This window comes from Mesoplodon mirus, assembly GCF_964341445.2.
Source record: "Mesoplodon mirus genome assembly, chromosome: 5".
NCBI lineage: Eukaryota > Metazoa > Chordata > Mammalia > Artiodactyla > Ziphiidae > Mesoplodon > Mesoplodon mirus.
The window spans coordinates 185,434,363-185,456,776 of record NC_138980.1 but is presented as its reverse complement, the minus strand read 5'-3'; the positions used below and the strand labels follow the sequence as shown (position 1 = coordinate 185,456,776).

Below are 22,414 nucleotides of genomic sequence, written 5' to 3'. Positions count from 1 at the left end.
CCCTCCCCCTCCCCTCCCCTCCCCTCCCCTCCCCCTCTCCTCCCCTCTCCTCCCCTCCCCTCTCCTCCCCTCCCCCTCTCCTCCCCTCTCCTCCCCTCCCCCTCTCCTCCCCTCCCCCTCCCTCCCTCTCCTCCCCTCCCTCCCCTCCCCTCCCCCTCCCCTCCTTCCCCTCCCCTCCCCCTCCCCCTCTTTCTCCTTCCTCCCTTCTGCCCCCACAATGGCTGGTTCTGGGCTGTGAGGCTGTAGCAGGTTAGGGTTAGAGATGAAAGTTCCTGCATCCCCCCCTCCCCAATAAACCCAAATGTCAGATAGCCAGGGATGGTAGGGGTGGCCTCTGCCTTAAGCTGAAGGAAATGACAAGACAGATATTCAGGGAAGAGTGTTCCAATCAGAAGGAACAGCACCTGCGAAGCCCCAGGAGCAGGCAGAGGAGAGGGCGGAGCCTGGAGGGTCTTCACTGCACCCGCTTCACAAGCACGGGGTCCTGTGGATCCTGACCCTGAAGGTAGCTCAGCTTCAGCACATGGGTGCCCCCAGGCCATGCCAAGCTCCCCTGCCAGGCCACAGCTCCCAGGGCCAGCTGCTTCCCTGGAAGGAGGGCACTGTCCTTCCCGTGCTCTGTGCCGCATGAGCAGTGAATGTGCAGGCAGCTGGTTTCCCACTGGACCCTCGAGTTGGCTGAGACCCTAAGGGTCTGCTGAGGGGTGGGACCTGCCCACCGCTCCTTGTTTTCTGCTGACAGGAGCCCCAGAGGAGGGGATGTCGGGAGCAGGGGGCCGTGTGGCCGGCCTGGGGTCTGCAGGGGCCTCAGGGTGACTGCTGGCACCAGGCAAGGGCGCTGGGAGGTGGAGGTGAGGGGTGGGCTCAGACCGGGTGGGGACCCTGGCTCTGCCCATCCCCTGAGGCACCTCACCTTCTCCCACTTCATCTACAACCGTTGCCAGCCACCACAAGCAACGTCTCTGGTGTTCGGGAACAACCCCTGAATCGCATTCATTGACTCAAATGTCCCTGTGCCAGCAGAGCTCCTGGTTCACTCTCTGCCCGCGTCCCAGGCACCACCTGGCTCTAGGGCAGTTCTGGACCCCCAGCCACATCCGGGCCTTCTGGACAGGCATCCACTGGGTGGCCCCTGCCCTTTCCTGGGGCCTCTGTCCTGGGGTGTCCTGGGAGTGAGCCTCTGGGGAGGCACCCGGAGCCCCTGCTACTGGGCCCCTCTCCACCTGCAGGCGGGAACCCTGGGCCTCCCACGGACACTCCTGCAGATTCAAGGGTGCAGGTGCATGTCGGCCACCCTCACCTGGCGGCCTCGTCCTGCACCTCCCTGCCGCCACCCTGCTGCAGGCCAGGCGGGCTCCCCAAGCTGACAGACCTTGTATGATGGCAGCCTTCCCAGGAGTGGGAAGCCCTGCCTGGCTGTGCACACGGGAGGGGCCCTCAAGGGACGGCCCACAGAGACAAGGGCAGCGGCGGCTCTTGACAAAATGCTCCAGATCCTTCTCTGCCCTCCAGGCGAACTGCGGTGGGGGAGAGAAAGCACAGACCTGAACAAGGACTGCCCGAGCAACACAGCTGTCCCCCCCGGGGACCATGCGGCCTGACACCTGCGCTAGGCACCTGCAGGGTGATAGCACACCCCTCGGCTGGCGTGTCCTGGGGGGACGGTGTGGAGGAGGAAGGGAGGGGACAGGCAGGCAGAGCTAGATGGCAGTCAAGCTCATGCAGCGGTCACATCCCTGAGCTCCCAGGATGGCCACATCTGAGACACAGACGTGGAGACACAGGGTGGGCAGTGAGGGCCAGGGGGCACCTTGGGCGTTGCCTCTTTTCCAAGCTCTCTTTCCTGCCAGGTGTCGGCCACCCTCCCACCCTGGGAGGACAAATGATCCAGGAAAGAGGAATTTGTCCCCAGCTGGTCAGAAGTTTGGGCGGTGTGGCAGGACACAGCAACACGGAGCCTACTTGCAGTTGGAGGTCCCGAGTGCAGAGAGGAGGGGGGTTCTGAGAAGGCCTCCCGAGCTGCAGCCCCAGAGGGGAAACACTGCGGTGCGGGGCTGGGTCAGGGTGGTCACGGTGGAGAAGAAAATAGGGGACGCCCAGACGTACTCTGCAAACTGTTGTGTGTCTGCAGGACCTGTGTGAACAGGAAGTTCAGAGGGAAGTTGTGTCCGGCTGACCTCGTGGGAATGCTGCCTGGGGGGCCTGGAGTCACCCGCGTTCTGGTGGGAACAACGCCCAAGGTCTCCCACAAAGGGGGCTCACCCTGAATTCCTGGGACTTCACAGGTGGCACCTCCCTGGCAAGGGTCATTCTTTACGTGTCCAATCCCAGTGACTGCCCCCGGGTCTACAGAGACTACAGGCTTTGGGGACAGGCACAGCCAAGGTGGGTTGGAGGGGAGGAGGGGGAGTGCACACTGGTTGCTCCTGCACCTCAGGCTGCGCAGCCTCACCTGCCCTTGTCCTGCCCCGGGAAGTGGCAGCAAGAAGCAAAGAGGCATCTTGCTCAGGCTGTTCCCGAGGGGATTGGGTGGGTGGAGGTGACTGATGCCTAGACAACAGGCTAGAAGGGGTTCCCTGAGACACGTAGGCTCTGTCTTCCCATGCAGGGGATGCAGGCTCTGACTACAAAGCTGCAAATCCTCGGGGCACCCACCCAGGTGTCTCTGCCCATATTCCTGGGTGTGAGGGTTCCCTTACAGGCCTGGACTTGACAGGGTGGACCCACCTTACCTCTGCCACTCCAAGATATGCCCTCCCAACGTCATACACATGCTCACTTATTCTTTTTAGCAAAAAGAAAAAAAAACTACAAAAATGGTACAAAAGCACTCCATGTTTCTTGCAAAATGGTCAGGAATGGTGGAAATTTTTAAAAAGTAAAAAATTAAAGTTCACCTATAACCCGAGTTATTCACTCAGATTTTTTTCTGTGCATAATGCACTTTACAAAAATTGGATCAAGGTGCAACTGCTGATTTTAACTACTTAAAAAATACAGCAATACAGCTGCATGTTGTTCCAGGTCAAAAAATAGTATAAGACCATTCACTCAGCTGACACTTTTGAGCCCCTGTTCTGCAGTAGATGCCCTGCTCTTCCTCGGATAGAGTTGAACAGACCTGGTGAGTTTACCTGTTAGACACAGGAGCAAAGAAACACCTGCTGTAATTTCAGGCAGGAATATGCCCAACAAAAGGCAGAGCAGGGAGAGATGGACAGCGGTGGCCTTTGACTGAGGTGGATATCCTTTCTGAGGACACAGGATCAGAGAGCTAGCCCTGCGAGTATCTGGAAAAGAGCCTTCTCAGAGTGGGAGCAAGTGCAAAGGTCCTGAGGCATACACGCTGGTCTGTGAGGCTGGGGAAGGTAGCTGGGGCTTGGATGGGGGCAGGATTTTGCTCAGAGCCGGGCAGGTGCCAGGAATGACTCCCTTGGCTGTGACTGACCGTGGGGTGCGAGCGAGCGCTGGAGACCCCACGGGGCTGGCAGCGGCGGCAGAGGTTGGTGGGGCTTGGGTGGGGACATGGTTGGTGCTGAGGGGTTGCCTGGGGACCGCAAAGGGACTGGACATGAGGGGGCAGCACAAGCCCCCACCCCACCCCCGCCGGGGCAAGGATGGTAGCAGCAGTTGGGCGAGGTTTCCGGGGGCGCCCCTCAGGCCTTGGGGCAGAAAGCCCAGGATGTGAGGCCAGGCTCAGGGCGTGTCCCGGGGCGCGCCGGGACCAGACGCACAGTCCGAGCCCGGGGGCGGGGTGGGGGGGGAAGGGGCGCTTTCAAAGTCTGGACGTGTCCTCCTGGACGGAGGAGGGGAGGGGCCGGATGGTCCGCGTGGAGGAGGGGGAAGGAGCAGCCAGAGGGGTGGAAAAAGCCCCACTGGAGGCCTGGCTCCTTCCAACCAGAAATGTCGGAATGAGACTTCCACGAGCTGCCCTGCGGCTCCAGGAAGGTGCAGGGTTAAAAGTATTACATTAATATTTTTAAACTGTAAAACCCTTTGATTTTAGCAACAACCTAATTGGAGCAGGCGGAGCAGGACACGCTACGCTCACATGACACATTTGGATCCGGGCGCCGGGACCCAGGTGCTAGGGGAGTCTGGGCCCCGCACATCCGCCCCGCGGGCAGGTGCGCGCTCGGCCTCCGCGGGCGCAGGTGGAAGGGGGCGCGCGACTGTGGGCGAGGAACAGAGGGTCTGGGGGCTCCCGCGGGGAGCACGGGGGCCTCGAGGGGCACAGGCACCCTGGAGCCGACAGACCCTTGGGTAGACCACGAGGACACGAGAGGCGCAGAGCGCGACCCCACCGTGGCGCACACAGATCCGGAGGACCACGGGGACGGGGGGGGGCGCAGGGCGGGACCCCACCGTGGCGCACAGAGATCCCGGGGACCACGGGGACGCGAGGGGCGCAGGGCAGGACCCCACGGTGGTGCACACAGACCCGGGGACCATTGGCCGGGCGGAGATGCGCGCGCGCGCCCCCTGCCGCCTCCCGGGCTCGGTCGTCTCCGGGGCGGGGCGGCTCGCGTGCCGGGGTGGGGCTGTCCTTCCGCGGCCACAGCCGCCGCCTGGTCCCCGAGATGCGAGCGCCGGCAGCCGCGCAGCCACAGCTCCCTGTCCCCGCGGACACCTCCCGCGGGCGCGCTTGAGCCTCCGCGCCCCGCCGGCCGGGTAAGTGCGCTGGACGTGCTCCGCAGGTCCAACTCCGCGAGGGAGACCCTAGCGCAGGGCCATCTTCCCAAGGCCCCCGCGCCCTCGGCCCCCCCATCCCCCTCTCCCCTCCAACCCCACTCACCCCATCCTCACGTCGCCAGCCCCTGGGGTCCAACGGGCAGCTTCTCACCTAAAACTAAAAACAGGGCTTTTGAGGAAAGCCAGTCCACTTTCACTGCTTGTGGTCCCTCAGTTTCCCAGCCTGGGAGCGTCCGACCCCCGCGCTGGGGGAGCTGGCCTAATTGCCCTTTGCTCTTGGCCCAGTTTCCTTCGGAACTGTTTGGGGCAGATGCTGGGGGGCGTGGGGGGGGGACTTTGAATTGGACTCCCGAGCCCTCTCCAGGGCAGCTGGTGAGGGGAGGCCCCCAGCCGGGGGGTCCCGGAGCTGGGGGTGCACAGCTCAGCCCCCTCCTTCGGGGCCAGGAGCGCCAGCCTTGGTTCTCACACTCTGGAAGGGCGGAAGGCGCGTGTTCCAGGAATTCACTGGGTTTCAGTTAGTGGCACCAAGAAAGTTTTTTTCCCTAAAGCCTTATTTTGAGAGGCGGAAAATCCCAGATTCTGGATACTTTGTGAGAGGCACAGGCCCTCAACACTTCAGGGACCCGGTGTTGCTGCTGTGACACCCCCTCCTTGGGGAGGGGGCTGCCCACAGGGCAGGTGACTAGCCAGGGTCAGAGGTCAGAGGCCTTGGGCAGTTTGCCCTTGGGTTCCTCGTCTGCTTCCTGGTTGGTCTGAAGGGCTGGGGCCGGAGGCGTCAGCCCCCCTTGGAAGCATCCAGTGGGTCTCCAGCTGTGGCCGCCCTGTGACTCACGCGGGGCCTCTGTGTGACCAGCCACAGGCTCCGGTCCTCGAGGGGCCGGGCGCAGAGGGGCTGCACGAGTGTGTGCCCTGGGCATCTGCCCCCTTGCTCTGGGCACTCAACAGTGGTGAACTGGACTTCTCCCGGCCTGGTCAGCAGCCCAGCCCACCCAGGACACTCTCCAGGGGCCTCTGGCAGAGGCGGGCTTCTGACCGGCTGGCCTCCACCCAGCGTCCGCCATCAGGGCCTAGAGCCTGCCTTCTGCAGCCTCCTGGGCCCACGCCCAATCCCAGTGGAGGCCTCAGGACCCGCTCGTGGGCACCTGAGCAGCCGGTGGGCAGTGTGGCCCTGACGGGGGCTGTGCTACCTCCAGCAGCCGCGGCTGCAGGCTGCCTGTTTACGGATGATGACTTCCAGGTGGACACCGGGCAGTCTGGACTCCGACCGCGTGCGTTGTTTCCCTCTCAGTTCAGTCCCAGAGCCGTGCAGCCCTGTGGATGGGGCACACATGCCGGGCGGGAGCCGAGGGCACCACTACATGGCATGGGACGATTTTATTTTTTGCTTATGTGTATTTTCTGAAATGGTCAGCTATGACTTTTACCATAAAAGGTTCTTATGAAAGTTCAGATTCCTCTGAGAAACCCAGTCAGCTCAGAGCTGCTGGGGGGCTGGCCCTCGTGCTGCCCCAGTGGCGCATCTCTGTGGGGAGTTTGGTCCAGTCCGATGAGGGCTTCATCTTTTTGAGGAAAGTGCACAGTATTTAGTAAAATGGAGCCCATATTTAGGATTCCTAGGGCAGGAATTGGCAGGAACTGGACCCCAAGCCACGGCTATTCCAGGGGACAACGGCTGGCCCCCTTGATTTCTCCCCCACCCCCGAAGGGGTACCTGGAGAGTGTTTATCTGCCCTGGTGCTTTTCGCCATAGCCCGTGTTTTTAGGCCCCTTCCACCAAGGGAGGATGGGCCTTGTGGGCCAGCTGGCAGGCCACGTGCGCGGCTGGGGAGGGCCCGCATCCGGGAGCCTGGACCCAGTCTCGGCTCCTGCTGTGGGGAGGGGGTTTTGGCTGGAGGAGAGTGAGGGGCCAGCTCTGCCCTCCGGCCCCTGCTCATCTTCCCTGTCGCCTCCAGCCCGCACCATCCCTGCTCTGAGCTCGGACTCACTCAGGGAATGGTGGTGCTGGGGATGGGCCTCCTGGGGCTGAGGCACAGGTCAGCCAGCCCCCTCACCTGTGATTTTGAGGGGTGTCCGTCCCCTCTTGTGTGTGGGGAAGCATCCCTGACCGGTTTCCCCCCAGGCTGGGGCCAGGCCTGGGTCCGGCTTCGGCCTCTCCTGCTTGAGTTGAAAGCCCTTGCAGCTCAGATGGGATGCCCTGCCTGCCGGGTTCCAGCTTCCCAGAGCAGTGCAGGCCTGGTGGCCGTGGCTCAGGGAGAGCCGAGAAGCCTGGACCCTTCCGAAGCCTCCGTCCGCCCGTTCCTGCTCCAGCCTGCGGCCACCGGGGCCCTATCCGTGCTCACCCTCCCCAGCCCATCTCTCCAGAGCTCTCCTGTCTCCTCTGCCACGTCCTCCCCAGCAGCTTAAAAACCAGCTTTTGACCCCCAGGGCCCCGCAGCTGCCACCCATGCCTGCCTCTCCTCTCCCAATGCCCCACAGGCGCCCCTAGCCCCGCTGCACGGTTCTCTCCTGCCACTCCAGACGTTTAATTTATATTTACATACAAATTTGTGTTCTTTGTTTTTAGTGAGGTACAATTCACACTGCATAGAATTAACCATGTAACCACGTAAGGTTCAGTGGTATTTGTTGGGTGTATTGCCACAGTTGAGCACCAACCACCTCTAATTCCAAAGCATTTTCTTCATCCCAAACGGAAACTCTATACCCTTTAAGCAGTCACTCCCCATTCTTTTTTCCTCCAGCCCCTGGCAACCATTCACCTACTTTCTGTCTCTGTGGGTTTGCCTGTTCTGGACATTCCATATAAATGCAATCAATATGTGTCCTTCTGTGTCTGCCTTCTTCTCCCATAGCATGATGTTTTCAAGCTTCATCTGCGTTGTAGGGTGCATCAGAGCTTCGTTCCTTCTTATGGCTGAGTAATAGTCCACTGTATGGATGGACCACATTTTGTTTATCCATTCATCAGTCGATGGGCATTTAGGTTGTTTCTGCTTTTTGGCTCTTGTGAATAATGATGCTGTGAGTATTTGTGTGCCAGATTTTGTTTGAACATATGTTTTCAGTTCTCTCGGGCATATACGTAGGAGTGGAATTGCTGGGTCGTGTAGTGACCCTATGTTTAACTTTTTGAGGAAATACTAAACTGTTTTCTACAGGAGCTGTGCCATTTTTCATCCCCACCAGCACAGCACAAGGGTCCCAGTTTCTCCACAATTTCACCAACACTTGATATTTTCCTTTTTTTTTCTTTTTTTAAAAAAAATATTATGGCCATTGTCGTGGGTATGAAGTGGTGTCTCGTTGTGGGTTTGATTTACATTTCCTTAGTGACTATTGATGTTGAGCATCTTTTCATGTGCTTGTTAACCATTTGTATGTTTTTGGGGGGAGAAAGGTCTATTCAAGTCCTTTGCTCATTTTTAATTAGGTTGTTTGTCTTGTTGTTGTTGAGTTTTAAGAGTTCTTTATGTAGTTTGTATACCAGACCTTTATCCGATATATGATTTGCAAATATTTTCTCCCATCTGTGAGTTGTCTCTTCACTTTCTTGATAGTGTCCTTTGAAGCCCAAGTTTTAAATTTTGATGGGGTTCAATTTATCTCATTTTTCTTTTCTTACCTGTGCTTTTGGTGACATATCTAAGAATCCATTGCCAAATGTAAGGTCATGAAGATATAGCCCTATGTTTTCTTTTAGCTCCTACACTTAGGTCTTTAACTAACTTTGGTTAATTTTTGTAAAGGGTGTGAGGTAGGGGTCCAGCTTCACTCTTTGGTATTGGATGTCCATTTGTGCCAGCACCTTTTGGTGAAGAGACTGTTCTTTCCCCATTGAATGGCTTTGTTGAAAATCAGTTGACCACGTTATGTTTATTCTTGTGCCACATTTCTCTTTATTCAATGCTTTTTTAAAAAAAATATATTTATTTAATTTATTTAGTTTTGGCTGCGTTGGGTCTTCATTGCTGCACGCGGGCTTTCTCTAGTTGCAGTGAGCCGGGGCTACTCTTCATTGCGGTGCGTGGACTTCTCATTCGCGTGGCTTCTCTCATTGCAGAGCATGGGCTCTAGGTGCATGGGCTTCAGTAGTTGTGGCACGTGGGCTCAGTAGCTGTGCCTCATGGGTCCTAGAGCACAGGCTCAGTGGTTGTGGCGCACGGGCTTAGTTGCTCTGTGGCACGTGGGATCTTCCCAGACCAGGGCTCTAACCCGTGTCCCCTGCATTAGCAGGCGGATTCTTAACCACTGCGCCACCAGGGAAGCCCTCAATGCTTTTTAAAAACCTTTTTATCATGAAAAATTTCAAATCTTTTACAAAAGTGGAGAGAAGTTTATAGAGTCCAACTTATTCATCGAGTATCATAGATGGTCAGCTGTCAATATTGGCTGATTCAGTGTCACGTAAACCCCACCCTGCTCCGCAGATTACACAGAAACAATCGCTGACGTGTCATCCTTTCACAGGTGTTAGCATGTTTCTCTAAAACGTGTGAACTTTAAAAATCAGCTTTTTATGTTTTTTACTTAATTTTTTGTTTGAATGGAGAGACTTTAATTCATATAAAGAAGTATTAACAACAGCAGAAGGAGAGCTCGGAAGGGTACTCAGGGCTGAGGGGGTGCCGAGAGGGCTTGCCTGTATGTAGGGGTTCAGGCTCTGGGCTGGCGGAGATGTTTCGCTGAGCTTCCCAGCCTCCGTAAGAGGTGAGCAGGAACAAGAAGACACGGGAGACGCACGGGAACCAGAAGCCCCTCACTCTGCGCTCGCTACAGAAGAGAAATGCTCGAAGGGTCCAGCCCCGCTTCCCAGTGGGGTGCCACCACCTCCCACTACTGGCCTTCGTGCTGTGGTTGCCAAACCTTGACATCTGCGTAGGTTATAAACCCCACAACATATTGTTGTCATTGTTGTTTAAACAGTCAATTATTTTTCAGAGATAGTTCGATAGTAAGAAGGACTTGCATTCTTACCCATGCAGTTACCACTTCCTGTGCTTTCTGTTCCATTTTGTGGATCCACGTTACCATCTGGTATCATTTTCCTTTGGCCTGAAGACACTCTTTCACATTTCTTATAGTGTGGGTCAGTTGGCAATGAATTCTTTCAGCTTTTTTATGTCTGAAAGAGTCTTCATTTAGCCTTCATTTTTGAAAGATATTTTCACAGGGTTCAGAATTCGCGTTTCAGGTTTTTTCTTTCAGTGCTTTAGAGATGCTGCTCCGCTGTCCCCTCGTCTACATGTTCCTCAGGAGGCATCTGCTGTCGTACTTATCTCTGTTTCTTTGTACCCAATGCTATTTTCTCTGGTGGCTTTTAAGATTATTCTATTTATCTCTGGTTATGAGTCATTTGATTATGATGTGCCTGGTGTAGTTTTCTTCCTGTTTCTTGTGCTTGGGGTTCATTGATGTCTTGAATCTGTAGGTTTATAGTTTTCATTGTTTGGACAAATTTCTGCTATTATTACTTAAATTTTTTCTGCCACCTCTATTACCCTCCTATTCTTTAGGGCCCCAGTTACACATATTAAACCTATTGAAATACCTAAATATTTAATTTTTATTTTGGTGCTGTTGTAAACAGTATGGTTTTTGAAAAATGTGTATTCCAGTTGTTCATTGCTAGTGTATATAAACAGTTGACTTTTTATATTGTCCTTTTTCCCTGTGACCTTACTGGAATCAATTATTATAAGTTATAAAAGATTTGTCTTAGCCAAATTTTGGAATTTTCTGTATGTACCATCCTGTTGTCTGTGAACATTAAGGGGAATGGTGATAGAGGACATCTTTGTCTTATTCATGATCTCTGGGGATGTATACAGTCTTTCACTGTTAGGTGTGATGTCAGCTAACATCACAGGATTTTTTGGTAGATGTCCTTTATCAGGTTAATTAAGTTCCTTTCTATTCCTAGTTTGATGAGAGGTTTTTTTATTACTATGCATGGATTTGGATTTTGTCAAATGCATTTTATGTATGTTGAGGTGACCATATATTTTTTTTCTTTTATTTATTAATAAAGTGAATTATACTGGTCAATTTCTGGATGTCGAATCAGGCTTGAATTCCTTGAGCAAACCCCATTTGTGATGTGTTGTGCTCTTTACATATTGTTGGATCCCATTTGCTAATATCTAATTGAAGATTTTTGTGCCTATGTTCACGAGGGATTTTTGTCCATCATTTTCTCAAAATGTCTTTGGTTTTGGTATCAGGGTAATGCTGAGCTTGTAAATGAGTTGGCAGTTTTTAATTTTATTTTTAGTTTTCTGCAAACAATTGGTATTATTTCTTCCTTAAATTGGTAGAATTTACCAGTGAATCCATCTGGGCTTTTGCTTTTGTTTGTTGTTGTTGGAATAAATACAGGGCTAAACAGGTTATCTGTTTTTTCTTGAGTGAGCTTGGTAGTTTATGTCACTCAAGAAATTGGTCCATTTCATCTAAATTGTTGAATTTGTGGGGATAGTATTTGTTTTAGTCTGCTTGGGCTGCCGTAACAAACTACCACAGACTGGGTGGCTTAACCAACACCTAAGAACGATGAAAACCTATTTCTCACAGTTCTGGAGGCTGGGAAGTCCAAGATCAAGGTGCCTGCTGATTTGGTTTCTGATGAGAGCGCTCTTCTTGGCTTGCACACGGTGAAGACACAGCTCTCCTCTCTCTTCCTCTTCTTATAAGGGCAACAGTTCTATCAGATCAGGGCTCCACCTATATGACCTCATTTCTCCTTAATCACCTCCTTAAAGGTCCATCTGCAATACAGTCAAATGGGGGATTAGGGCTTTAACATATGAATTTGGTGGGCACACAGCTCAGTTCATGGCAGTGTTCTCTTATTTTCCTTCTAATGTCTGTGGGATCTGTAGTGATGTCCTTCTTTTATTCATGATATTAGTAATTCATATCTTCTCTATTTCTTGATCAGTCTGGCAAGAGGTTTATCAATTTTGTTGATCTTTTCAAAGAACCAACTCTTGGTTTCGTTGATTTTTCTGTATTTCCATTTTAAGTTTCATTGATTTTTCCTCTTTACTATTTCCACCTTTCTGCTTGATTTGGATTTGTTTTCTCTTCTTCTAATTACTTAAAGTGGAAGCTTAGATTACTTATTTGAAACGTTTAATTTTTTTCTAATATAAACATTTAATGTTATCAGTGTCCATCAAAGTACTGCTCAGCTGTATCCCACAGAGTTTGATATGCTGTATTTTCATTTTCATTCAGTTCAAAATATGTCTAAATTTCTTTGAGACTTTCTCTTTGACCCATGGTTATTTAGAAATGGGTTGCTTACCAAATAGTTGGGAATTTTCCATATATCTTTCTAGTTTAATTCCATTATTGTTAGAGAACATACTTTGTATTTTTATTCTTTTAAGTTTGTTAAGGATTGTTCTAAGTTCAAGAATATGGTCTATCTTGATGAATGTTCCATGTACAAAGAATGTGTATTCTGCTGTTGTTGGCTGGAGTAGTCTATATATTTCAATTAGTCTACATCTGTTGTTGTTTGGATATTCTATATCCTTTGTGATTTTCTGTTTGTTTGCTCTATTGATTACTCAGAGAGGGATGTTGAAGTTACTAATGAATTATCTTTTCAGTTTTATTAGTTTTTGCTTCCTGTACTTTGAAGCTGTGGGTGATGCATTCTCATTTAGGATTGCTATGTCTTCTTGGACAATTAGCCCCTTTATTCTTTTATAATATCCCTCTTTGTCCCTGGTAATATTCCTTTGTCTGAAGTCTGCTTTGTCTGATACTCACACAGCTACTCCAGCTGTACTTTTGATTAGTGTTATCTTTTTGATCCATTTACTTTACCTACTGATGTCAATAGTCAAAGTGTGTTTCTTATACTTCAAGTGGATCCATGACATGTTTCCAGTATTTTCACTGCACTTTCTGGACAGGGTGGAAATCGAGTGTTTGACTCTGCTTCCTCTTGCAGGTAGTACCCACTTGAGGCCAGGGGAGGGCTCCTAACCTCCTCTCTGGGTCAGCTGGCCCAGAGCCTGGTGTTGAGGGGTCACCGGTCTGCAGGATGTTTGTGAGGGCTCAGACATCCTCACTGCACGGGAAAATTAAGATTCTGATGCACTCCCTGAGGTGATGGGCGAGCTGACCAGCCTCAGGGCACAGACACCGACTGCAGTGTCCCTGTCCACACTGCTGGTGGAGGCCAGCAGGCATGGTCAGCTGGGCTCAGTGCAGCTGTGAGTTAGTGGCCAAAGTGGAAGCCCAGCATTGTGGAGTGGAGAGAGATTTTAGTAGAAAAGAGGAAGCCTGTGTGCCTAGAAATACAGGCCGTAGGGGAGGAGTGGGAGGGGCAGCGTGGCCGCAGACAGCACTGGGATGGCTTGCCTGCCCGGGACCCTGACCCAGCACACGGTCCTCGGTGCCCACGGCCACGCATCCTGCTCTCAGACACCCTGCAGAGTGGCTCCTGTTTTCTGGCGCCTCAGGGTGTTTACCTGCCAGAAGCTTTCCCAGCACAGGGCTGTTCGTCTCAGGAGTGTGGTGACAGGACTGTGTTCTTTGGCTAGGCTGGCGGCCGCAAGGCCGCCCATCGAAGGGGAGAGGTCATGAGCCGGCTTCAACCTTGGGCTGAGGAGGGGATGGTTCACACACACACACTCCCAACCCCCACCGCCCATCCCCCACTCCGCCCCCCACCCCCGCCGGGCCGGTCATGCCCTCGGGCATCTCGCTCAGCCAGCGCTGTCGGGCCTCCGCTGCTGGTCCCGCCGCCTTGGTGGTTTGGGGGGGTATGGGGGCACTGGGGTCTCTTCAGTGTGACCAACTTGATCCCCCTTTTTTCCTTAGGGCCCAAGACGATGATTCCGCCGGGGGAGTGCCTGTATGCCGGGAGGAAAAGAAGGAAGCCCATTCAGAAACAGTAAAGTATCCGTCTTCTGGTTTTGCTGACTGTTACTGGTGGAGGGGAGGCATTTGTGTTTTCATTGAAAACAGTGAATTTTAGAAACAAAGTGAGTGAGGCGAGGTTTCGGTCAAGCCTTCCTGAGAGTGCGGGGACCCGCAGGGCCAGCGGGGGCCGGGCCGGGCAGGGGACACTCTTGGTGATCGGGAGCACAGGTGGGACCCTGGGCCGCCTTCCCAGCCCTGATTGGACGCTGAGGTCTGGCCCAGGGCGCCCCTCCCCCGCCCTGGTAAGACCCCGTCCTCATCCTTGGCTGCAGCACCACAGTGCCTCTGGGCTTCACCCCAAGCGGAAGGAGGCCGGGGCTCGTCCTCTCGGCCTGGGGCGTCTGGGAGACGGAGTGGGGTGGGGACAGGGAACCCCAGGTACGGCACCCGCCAGCCCCGGGGCACAGCACCACGCTCACATCCCCCACCTGCCCGTGGCTGGCCAGCGGGGCTCGGGGCCATGACGCGGGTGGCCTGCAGTCACGGAACTGGTCTGCAGAGAGCGGCTCCCAGAGCCCAGGGCTGCGTCCGTCCTGGGACAGGTCCTGCGGTGTGTCCACCGTGGCTGGGGCTGTGTGTGTGTGTGTGTGTGTGTGTATGTGTGTGTGAGCCTCTGTGTGCGTGTAATACAGATGTGTGAATGTGTGATGTAGCTTCATGTGTGTAACACAGCCCTGTCTGGGTGTGGGCGTGTGTGTGTGTGTGCACCTGCCGTAGTGTCTATGTGGGGATCTGGGTTTCTGGGACCCAGGCCACCCTCCGGGCCCCCAGGGGCTGCAGGACCCCATGAGAAGTCGACAGGAATGCGGGCACCTCCAGTCCCAAGGATGGGTGCCAAAGGCTGGTGAGGCTGGACTTTGGAAACTGGTTGTCACCTGAGTCACTTGTGTGGCCGCTGTGGGCCTTGAGATGGAGCCAGGGTGCTGAGGGAAGTGTTCAGCCTGGTCTGCAGGTGAGAGGGGGCAGATGCGGGGGGCAGAGCTATGCACCAGGAGGAGGTGGTGCGGGGGGCCTATGTCCTGAGCTCATTTGTTCTGCTGAGAACATTTGTCACCTTAAATAAGAAAAGAAGTACCTGGAGAGGCAGCTGTGTACACCGGGATCTGGGGGCCTGTGTACACCGGGATCTGGGGGGCTGTGTACACCAGGATCTGGGGGGCTGTGTACACCGGGATCTGAGGGGCTGTGTACACCGGGATCTGGGGGCTGTGTACACCAGGATCTGGGGGGCTGTGTACACCGGGATCTGGGGGGCTGTGTACACCAGGATCTGGGGGCTGTGTACACTGGGATCTGGGGGCCTGAGAGCATTAACGCACAAATCAGCAAACACGGTGTGCAGCACAGGAGCTCCCTGCCTCTGTGCACAAGGGGCCACGTCCGCACACACGGCCGTGCACCTTCGACATTGCTCCTCATGGATTCCTTGTCCAGCTGTGCGGGGCATGCCGTGATTTGTTGTCACTAGCCCTCCGCCAGCGTCCGTTCCGACTGGCTTACAGGCGCCGCTGTGCTGAGTGACTTCGGGCCTGGTGTTGGACTCGTGCTCGTCGTTGGAGAGGCCACCGCCGTGGCTGTGTGCTGGCCGTTCCCTCGCGGGCCCGAGCAGGCTTGTTAACTGTTTACTGTGAAAGTGGTGGATTCCTCGGCTTTGACACAAACCCTGTGCCCGCAGCCCCCGCCTGGCCCCTTCTGTGTCACCCTCACAGACTTGGGGTCAGTGATGCATACAGAGGTTTGCGCTGCCTGCCATGCTGTGAGCAGTAAGTTTCCTGTCTTTGACCGTGGAGGCTCACGCCTTCTGCCAAGATCCGTGAACAGCAGCAGGTTACTAGCTTGCAAGCAGGTAAATCAAGGCCAGACCCAACAGGCATATGCATTCTTGCAAGTGGGATTGCTCAGGCCAAGAGTGTGGCATTTGTGATTTCATAGGTGTTGCCAAACTGGCCGGAACTGGAGGCATGCCCTGCCGGGCACACGGTGTGCCTCAGACTTTGGTGAATTTGCATGTTCTCCTCATACATGAGGCTTAGCAGCCACTGTATTTCCTTTTCTGTGAACTGTCTGTGTTGACCACTTTTGCTAATTTTTCTATTGTATTGTTTATGTTTTTGCTTCTTGATTTGTAAGAGCTTGTTGTACATTGGGGAGACTAATTCTTAAATGTATTTCACACACCTTTCCCCAGTTTTTATTTTACTTGTGGTGTTCTTTGCAGTGCAGAAAGCATTTAATTTTTATGAAGTTGAATTTATTCATCTTTTACTTTCTGTGGCTAATTAATTTTATGTCACAATTGGAAAGATCTTCCCTGCTTCAAGTTTATGAGAATTTCCCCAGGATTTCTTCTAAATTTTTTGGATTCCTTAATATATGTATTTAAATTTTGAGCACTTGGAATGTTTCCTGGTGTGAAGTGTGGTTCTGAAGCTCTCTCTTTTCCCCTGTGGCCACTGGTTTTTCCTAATACTTCTATTCGATAATCAGTGTTTTCCTCACCGATTTGTAATGGCATTGGGCATTTAGACGTGATTTGAGGGGCAGTGAAAGACAGTGGATTAACTTGAACACACTGCCCTGGCTGTGCCTGCGGACCCTCTGGGGCACGTGGCCGTGCCGGCTTGTCTGAGTGTATCACAAAGGCCAGAGGAGCTGCCGGCAGTGCGCACATGTGCCGGTGCCCGGGCCCACGGCCCCTCCTGGGGTGTGAGCCCCACGGGCCAGCTGCAGTACTGCCCCCTCGCCTCGCCGAGGGCTGTGGACTGTGGTCTGGCCCCATCCTCCGTGGATGGGCCGTGAAAGCCGCGAGCCTGTGATGCATGAACCGGGAGGTGGAACCTGCTAGAACCCCAGGGTAGAACCTGCCCCCTGCCAGGCCCTCAGGGCTGGGGCGTGACCGCAGCGGTGGGTGCCTGCACTGCGGATGGGCACCTTGAGCTCGGAGGTGTGTGAGCAGTGGGGCTCCCCCCTCGTCTGCATTTTTGGTCTCGATTGGGCTGTGACCGAAGCATGCAGAGCTGCGCGTACTTACGGTGCACAGTCTGATTGGTTCTGAGATGTGTAATCACCCGAGAAGCATTGCCGAAGCCAAGGTCACAGACACTCCTGTCACATCCGAAGGTTCCTTGTGCCCTTGTCACTCCTCCAGTAGCCTCGTCCCAGGCAACCTTGCCTGCGCTCCTGTCCAGTAGGCTGGTTTGCATTTCCTGGAATTTTCTATAAATGGGCCCCTACACCGTGTGGGGTTTCTCTCCCTTGTCAAGATGATGTCGGTCCTCCGTGGTGTGTGTGCCGAGTATGTCCTTTTCACGCTGAGTGGTGCCCGTTGTGTGGATGAGCCACGTGTGTTTATTCATCTCAGGTGGACATTTGGGGGGTTCCCAGGTTGGGGTATCACGAATAAGGCTGCTGTGAATGTTTACATACGGGTCTTTGGATGTAATGTTTTCATTTCTCTTGGGTAAACACCTAGGAGTGGGATTGTGGGTCACACATACAGCAGAGGAGGGTTTGACTTTTTAAGAAACCACCAGACCATTTTCCAAAGCAGCTGCACCGTTTACATTCCTGGCAGCTGAGCGTGTGATTCCTCTACTTTCTCAGCGTTGCCTGGGGTGTCAGTCTTGGTTTCAGCCACTCTGATGGGTTGTGGTGGTAGCTCACCATGGTTTTAATTTGTGTTTCTCTAGTGACTAATGGTGTTGATATCCTTTCAGGTGCTTATTTGCCGTCCATACAGCTTCTTTGGTGAAGAGTTTTCTAAATAATTTGCCTATCTTCTTATTGGGCTGTTTGTCTTCTTGTTGAATTGTAAAACTTCTTTACATATTCTGGATACAGGCTCTTGTGAATATTTTTAACCAATCTATGCCTCCCCTTTTCATTTTCTTAATGGTGATTTTCAAAGACAATTAAAATATTTTGAAAAAGATCAATATATCATTTTTTTCTTTCACAAGTTTTTTTTTTTTAGTGTGTGTCCTAAGAGTCCCAGGACTACTCTGAAGTCTCAAAGATTTTCTCGCGTATTTTCTTGTAAACTTTCATGGTACATTTTAGACTTAGGTCTATGATCTATTTTGAGCTAATTTCAGGTATTGTGTGAGGTAAGGGCTGATGTTTACTTGTTTTCATGGATGTCCAGTTGATTAGCACCATTGATTGAAAAGACTTTCTTTCCCTATTGAATTGCCTCAGTATCTGGGTCAAATGAATTGACCAAAAATATGTGAGTCTGTTTCTCGGCTCTCTATTCTGTTCCCTTGATCTGTGTTTCCATCGTTTCTCTAATACCAAAGCATTCGGAACATTGCAGCTTCAGAGAGGCCTACAGGCAGTCAGGCAAGGCCTCCAGCTTTGCCCTCGGATTGGCTATTCTCTGTCCTCTGCATGTCCACGTAAAGTCTAGACTCCTTGTCATTTCTGTAAAAAGTCCTGTTGGAATTTCAGTTGAGGCTCCATTGAGTCCATGGATCAGCTTGGGGGAGCAACACAATCCTAACAATATTGAGTCTTACAGTCTATGTATGTGGCGTGTCTTTCTGTTTGTTTATGTCTCTTTAAGTTTTTCTCAGCACTATTTTATAGTCTCCATTTAGGCGTCTGGAATGTCTTCTGTTGGACTTGTCCCAGGTGTTTTATGTTTTTGGCTTCCTTTGTAAATCTCCTGTCAGCGAGTGGCCAGGCGCCTCCCGTGCTGGTGGTCCTTGTCCCCTCACCTCCTGCCAAGTCTCCACCCTGGGGAGTCGGAGCTTCCTCCCTGTGGCCCTGGGCTTGAGCCAGAGGCCAGCTCAGGGGAGCATTTCCCTCCACGTGGCTCCTCTCACCCACCTGGCGGGGGCGGGGAGGTTCCTGCTCTGGCGCCCAGAACTGGAGGGGGGCTGCGTGGAGGGGCAGCCAGGTGGTCTGAGAAAGCTGGAAGGACTAGAGCTTTTACAGCACCTGTTTCTTCAGTTGCGAGTGTCCCCCCCAGGTGCCCCTCAGGGGTGCGGGCTGGGGACAGTCACGGCTCGTCCTATCCCAGGCACACATGGGCTGGGAGGGGCGACTGCTCCCCACAGGTCTACCCAGAGGTGAGATTTGAGCCGGGCCGCCCTCTCCCCTTCTCTGGCCCCCACACCTGCCCTCAGTGCTACCTTGTTTTCTGGGGCGGCTTCGAGTGTCTTTCACTCCTGGGTGGGCCTCTCCTCTGGCTGTCAAGTGCCAGTCCACACGGGGTCTGCTCAGTCTCCCCAGGCCTCCTGACCCTTTAAATTTTGGCTAGCAGCATGAGTAATGTTGGCGTAGGAGCCTCAATGAGGGGAAAAAAATAAAAAAGAAACAGTAGAAAGCGGCAAGATAACCAGAGAATGGGAGAAAATAATTGCAAATTGTATGTCTATTAAGGATCTAGTATCCTGAATATATAAAGATTTCCTACAACTCAAGAACAGAAAAACAAACACCCCAATTCAAAAATGGGCAAAGGACTTGAGTAGACATTTCTCCAAAGAAGATAAAGAGATGGCCGACAAACACGTGAAAAGATGCTCGACTTTACTGGTCATTAAGGAAATGCCAATCAAACCACAATGAGATACTGCTTTACACCTATGAGAATGGGTCTTATTTTAAAAAAGGAAAATAGCAAGTGCTGGCGAGGCTGCGGAGTGTGGCTGGGGGCGTGACGTGGCGCAGCCGCTGTGGAGGACAGTCTGGCAGCCCCTCTTGAAATTAAACCTAGAACACCAGGTTAAGCCGTTGTCCCGCTCTTAGGCTTATACCCAAGAGAACCGGAAGCACGTGTTCAAGCAGAAGTGTGGACTTGAAGTTCACGGCTGCAGGGTTTACAATACCCATAAAGTGGGAGCAAGGCAAGCGCCCGTGGACTGGTGAACAGATGAGCAGGTGCGTCCATCCAGGCCGTGGAACACAGCCGGGAAAAGGAGTGAAGCTCCACCCGGGCTGTGCCGTGGATGAACCCTGACGCCTGATGGCCCGTGAAGGAGGCCAGGCACGCAAAGTCTGATTCCATTGACACAAAGTGTCTAGAACGGGCAAACCTGGGGAGACAGAAAGCGATTGTGGCCGCCAGGGGCTGAGAGGAGGGGAAGATGAGAGAAACTGCTTAGTGGGGCGGGCGGGGGGTGACTTGGGGGTGAAGAAAATATTTTGGAGCTTGATAGAGGTTGACAGCGCTGTGAATGTGGTAAATGCCAAAACTTTACAACAGCTTTATGTTATGTGAATTACATTTCCATTAAAAGAAAGAAGCCGCTTCTGGGATTGGAGCTGCAGCTCTTGTGTGGTTTTGTGTGGCCTTGGCGCCGACAGCGTGGGTGGGGGGTGAGCCCCGGGGCTTCTGACAGAAAGGATGGCGTAAGGCAGCTTTCCACGTTCGTAGGAGTGAACACACGGTAGAGAAATAGGAACTTCCGGACAAAAGAGTACCGAGCCCCTAAGAGCAGCAGGAAGCCTCCGGCCTGGCAGCCCGACCCAGGGAGGGGCAGGCCTGGGGCAGCGGCCCCTCCCCAGCCGTCCTGGCTTTGCTTTCTAGGAAGGTGGGGGCGGGGCGGGGGAGGGCACCGTCGTCCCGGGGTTGAGAGGGCCCAGGAGCGGGGTCGTGGTGGGTGGGGAAGCCGGGGCAGGGACCGCTCCCTCTGTGGGGAGAGCAGGCCTGTGGCGGGGCCCTGGCCACCGCACTTTGGGGCCTCGGAGGGGCGGGTAGGACAGCGCCGCGGTACCTGGGCCGCCTCCATCATCTTCGCCTCAGAACCTTTCAGCCCTGCTGTGTAGTGGGAAACTGAGGCCCAGAGGGGCCGCTTACACCTGCACTGAGGGCCCTAGAGGAACGCCGAGAGAGGTGAGCGGTGCGGCCAGAGCCAGTGTCCTTCCGCTGCGTCGGGGGAGTTAGCACAGGGAGGCCAGGAAGCGTGCTGGGGTCACACAGCTCTCCTGCTGCCCGTTCCCTGTCTCTCTGTGCTCCCTCCCACTACTGCGGTCCAGTGGCTGGCACGGTTGGCGTGGCCGATGGTTTAGTTCGGGGATGGGCACGTTTTCGTCTGGCGGCTGCATTGTGAAGCTGATTGCTCCTCCTGAGGTCACCGCCTGGGACGGCTTTCAGCCTGGGAGCCCCAGTCTGACGGTCATCTTTCCCCACAGGAGGCCCGCCATGGGCGCCGAGAAGTCGAACCCTTCCAAGAGACACCGGGATCGCCTCAACGCCGAGCTGGACCGCCTCGCCGGCCTGCTGCCATTGCCCCCTGACATCACCTCTAAGCTGGACAAGCTTTCAGTCCTGCGCCTCAGCGTCAGTTACCTCCGGGTGAAGAGCTTCTTCCAAGGTAGGACTCTCACCTGTGACCACCTGGACCTCACCTGGGTCCCACCCGGCTCTGCTGGGATCAGCCGGTTGGCGCCTCTCGTCCTGGGGAACCATTTAGAGGCGGAGCGTTGAATGCAGACCAACATGAGTGGCTCTGCGGGACGGGGCTGGGGCCAGACCTCGCCCTGCTTGGCCTCCCCTGCCCCAGGGCCCTGGGGATGCTGGGAGCTCCGGCCAGGCACCGGCCCCTCTCTGCACGGGGGTGCCTGGTGTGTCGGATCCTTGCAGTAGCTCTGGGTATTGCCCACATCCGGTGCCCCAGGCCAAGCCTTACTCTGCATGTGGCCTGGCTGAGCCCCTGAGGAAGAAACGTGGCTGTCACTACTCTGCTTCAGACCTGGGACCGCTGCCGTCACCCCTCAGTTACATCTGAGCTTCTTCCAAAATCACAAGTTTGTTGTACGTCTTTGGGAGCAGGTGGCATACGTGTTGGGGGGGGCAGGCATGGACCGTGGCCGGTGGTGGGGCTGCGGCAGACTGCTGAGTTCTTGCTGTGTCTCGAGGCGTTGGGACAGCCTCCCGCGGCCGAAGCCCCCCTTGGGGTGTGGTGAGCATGGCCAGCTGGGGGGGCTGCAGCCCTGTGACCACGGGGACCCAGGCCCGCGCCGCTGCCCGGCCCTGCTGCTGGGCCCGGGAAGCCACGTGACTCCGACGTGTCTGAGGCGGGACAGCCCCTGTGCCTTGCTGGCTTTCTCGGCCCCGGAGAGGGAGGGCAGTTTTCCTAAGGACTCAGCCTGCCTTCCACCCTGACCCTCCAGGGACCGCCAGCAGCTCCACCCGCTGTGCCCTCCAGCTGGGCCAGCGCCGACCGGCCCCTCCAAAGGGCCCACCTTGGCCTTCACTTCCTCTCATGGAGCAGGAAGCCCAGCTCCTCCTGCCGCTGCTGGCCTCTGAGAGCACCCTTTGAGTGCACCCTCTGCACAGGGGTCTGGGCTCCCTGCGGCCTCTGTCTGACTCCGCAGGACCCCGGGCCCCTCACCTGTGTCCTGCTCCGCGCTGGGGCCTGGGCCCTTGTTGGTAGTGCAGACCTGAGTGTGTCATGCTGTCCCTCGTGGAAAGCCGTTCTGCCCCCTGGGGAAGGCCCAGTTCACAGGGATCTGTGTCTGCACAGCCGGGCTTGGTCCTGGGGGTGGGCGGTGTCCCTGCTCCCTGTGACACCTGCCTGTGTCCATCCCCCCACAGGTTCATGGGCTGAGCTTTGACAGCCTGGCCTGGGGTTCACCCAGTGCTCAGCCCAGGTCTGTCCCTCTAGTAAATCGTGCTCTTTTACTGGGTGTCCATCACCCAGACCCCCTATGGCTGGAGGCCCAAGCTCATGAAACATTTCTGGAAAAGTAGGTTTGGAAGACGGCATAGAACGGTGGGTGCCACTGGGGGAGGAATGCGGGGGGTCACCAGGAGGGTTGTGCAGGCTGGTGG

General features: G+C 54.3%; 1 protein-coding gene across 3 annotated transcripts in view; it reads left to right on the top strand.

The window, feature by feature from the left end:
* The first annotated feature begins 4,545 nt into the window (after positions 1 to 4,545).
* Positions 4,546 to 22,414, top strand: part of AHRR (aryl hydrocarbon receptor repressor) — a 72,886-nt gene continuing 55,017 nt past the window's right edge. The window contains exons 1-3 of one of the 3 annotated variants that reach the window (XM_082622408.1): positions 4,546 to 4,671; positions 13,531 to 13,603; positions 20,773 to 20,954. In XM_082622408.1, coding sequence (XP_082478534.1) covers positions 13,542 to 13,603; positions 20,773 to 20,954 — 244 coding nt within the window. In that variant the 5' untranslated portion in view covers positions 4,546 to 4,671; positions 13,531 to 13,541. Of the gene's footprint in view, positions 4,672 to 5,646; positions 5,961 to 13,530; positions 13,604 to 20,772; positions 20,955 to 22,414 lie in introns of those variants that run through there. The other 2 variants (XM_082622409.1, XM_082622410.1) reach the window with 2 other exon arrangements.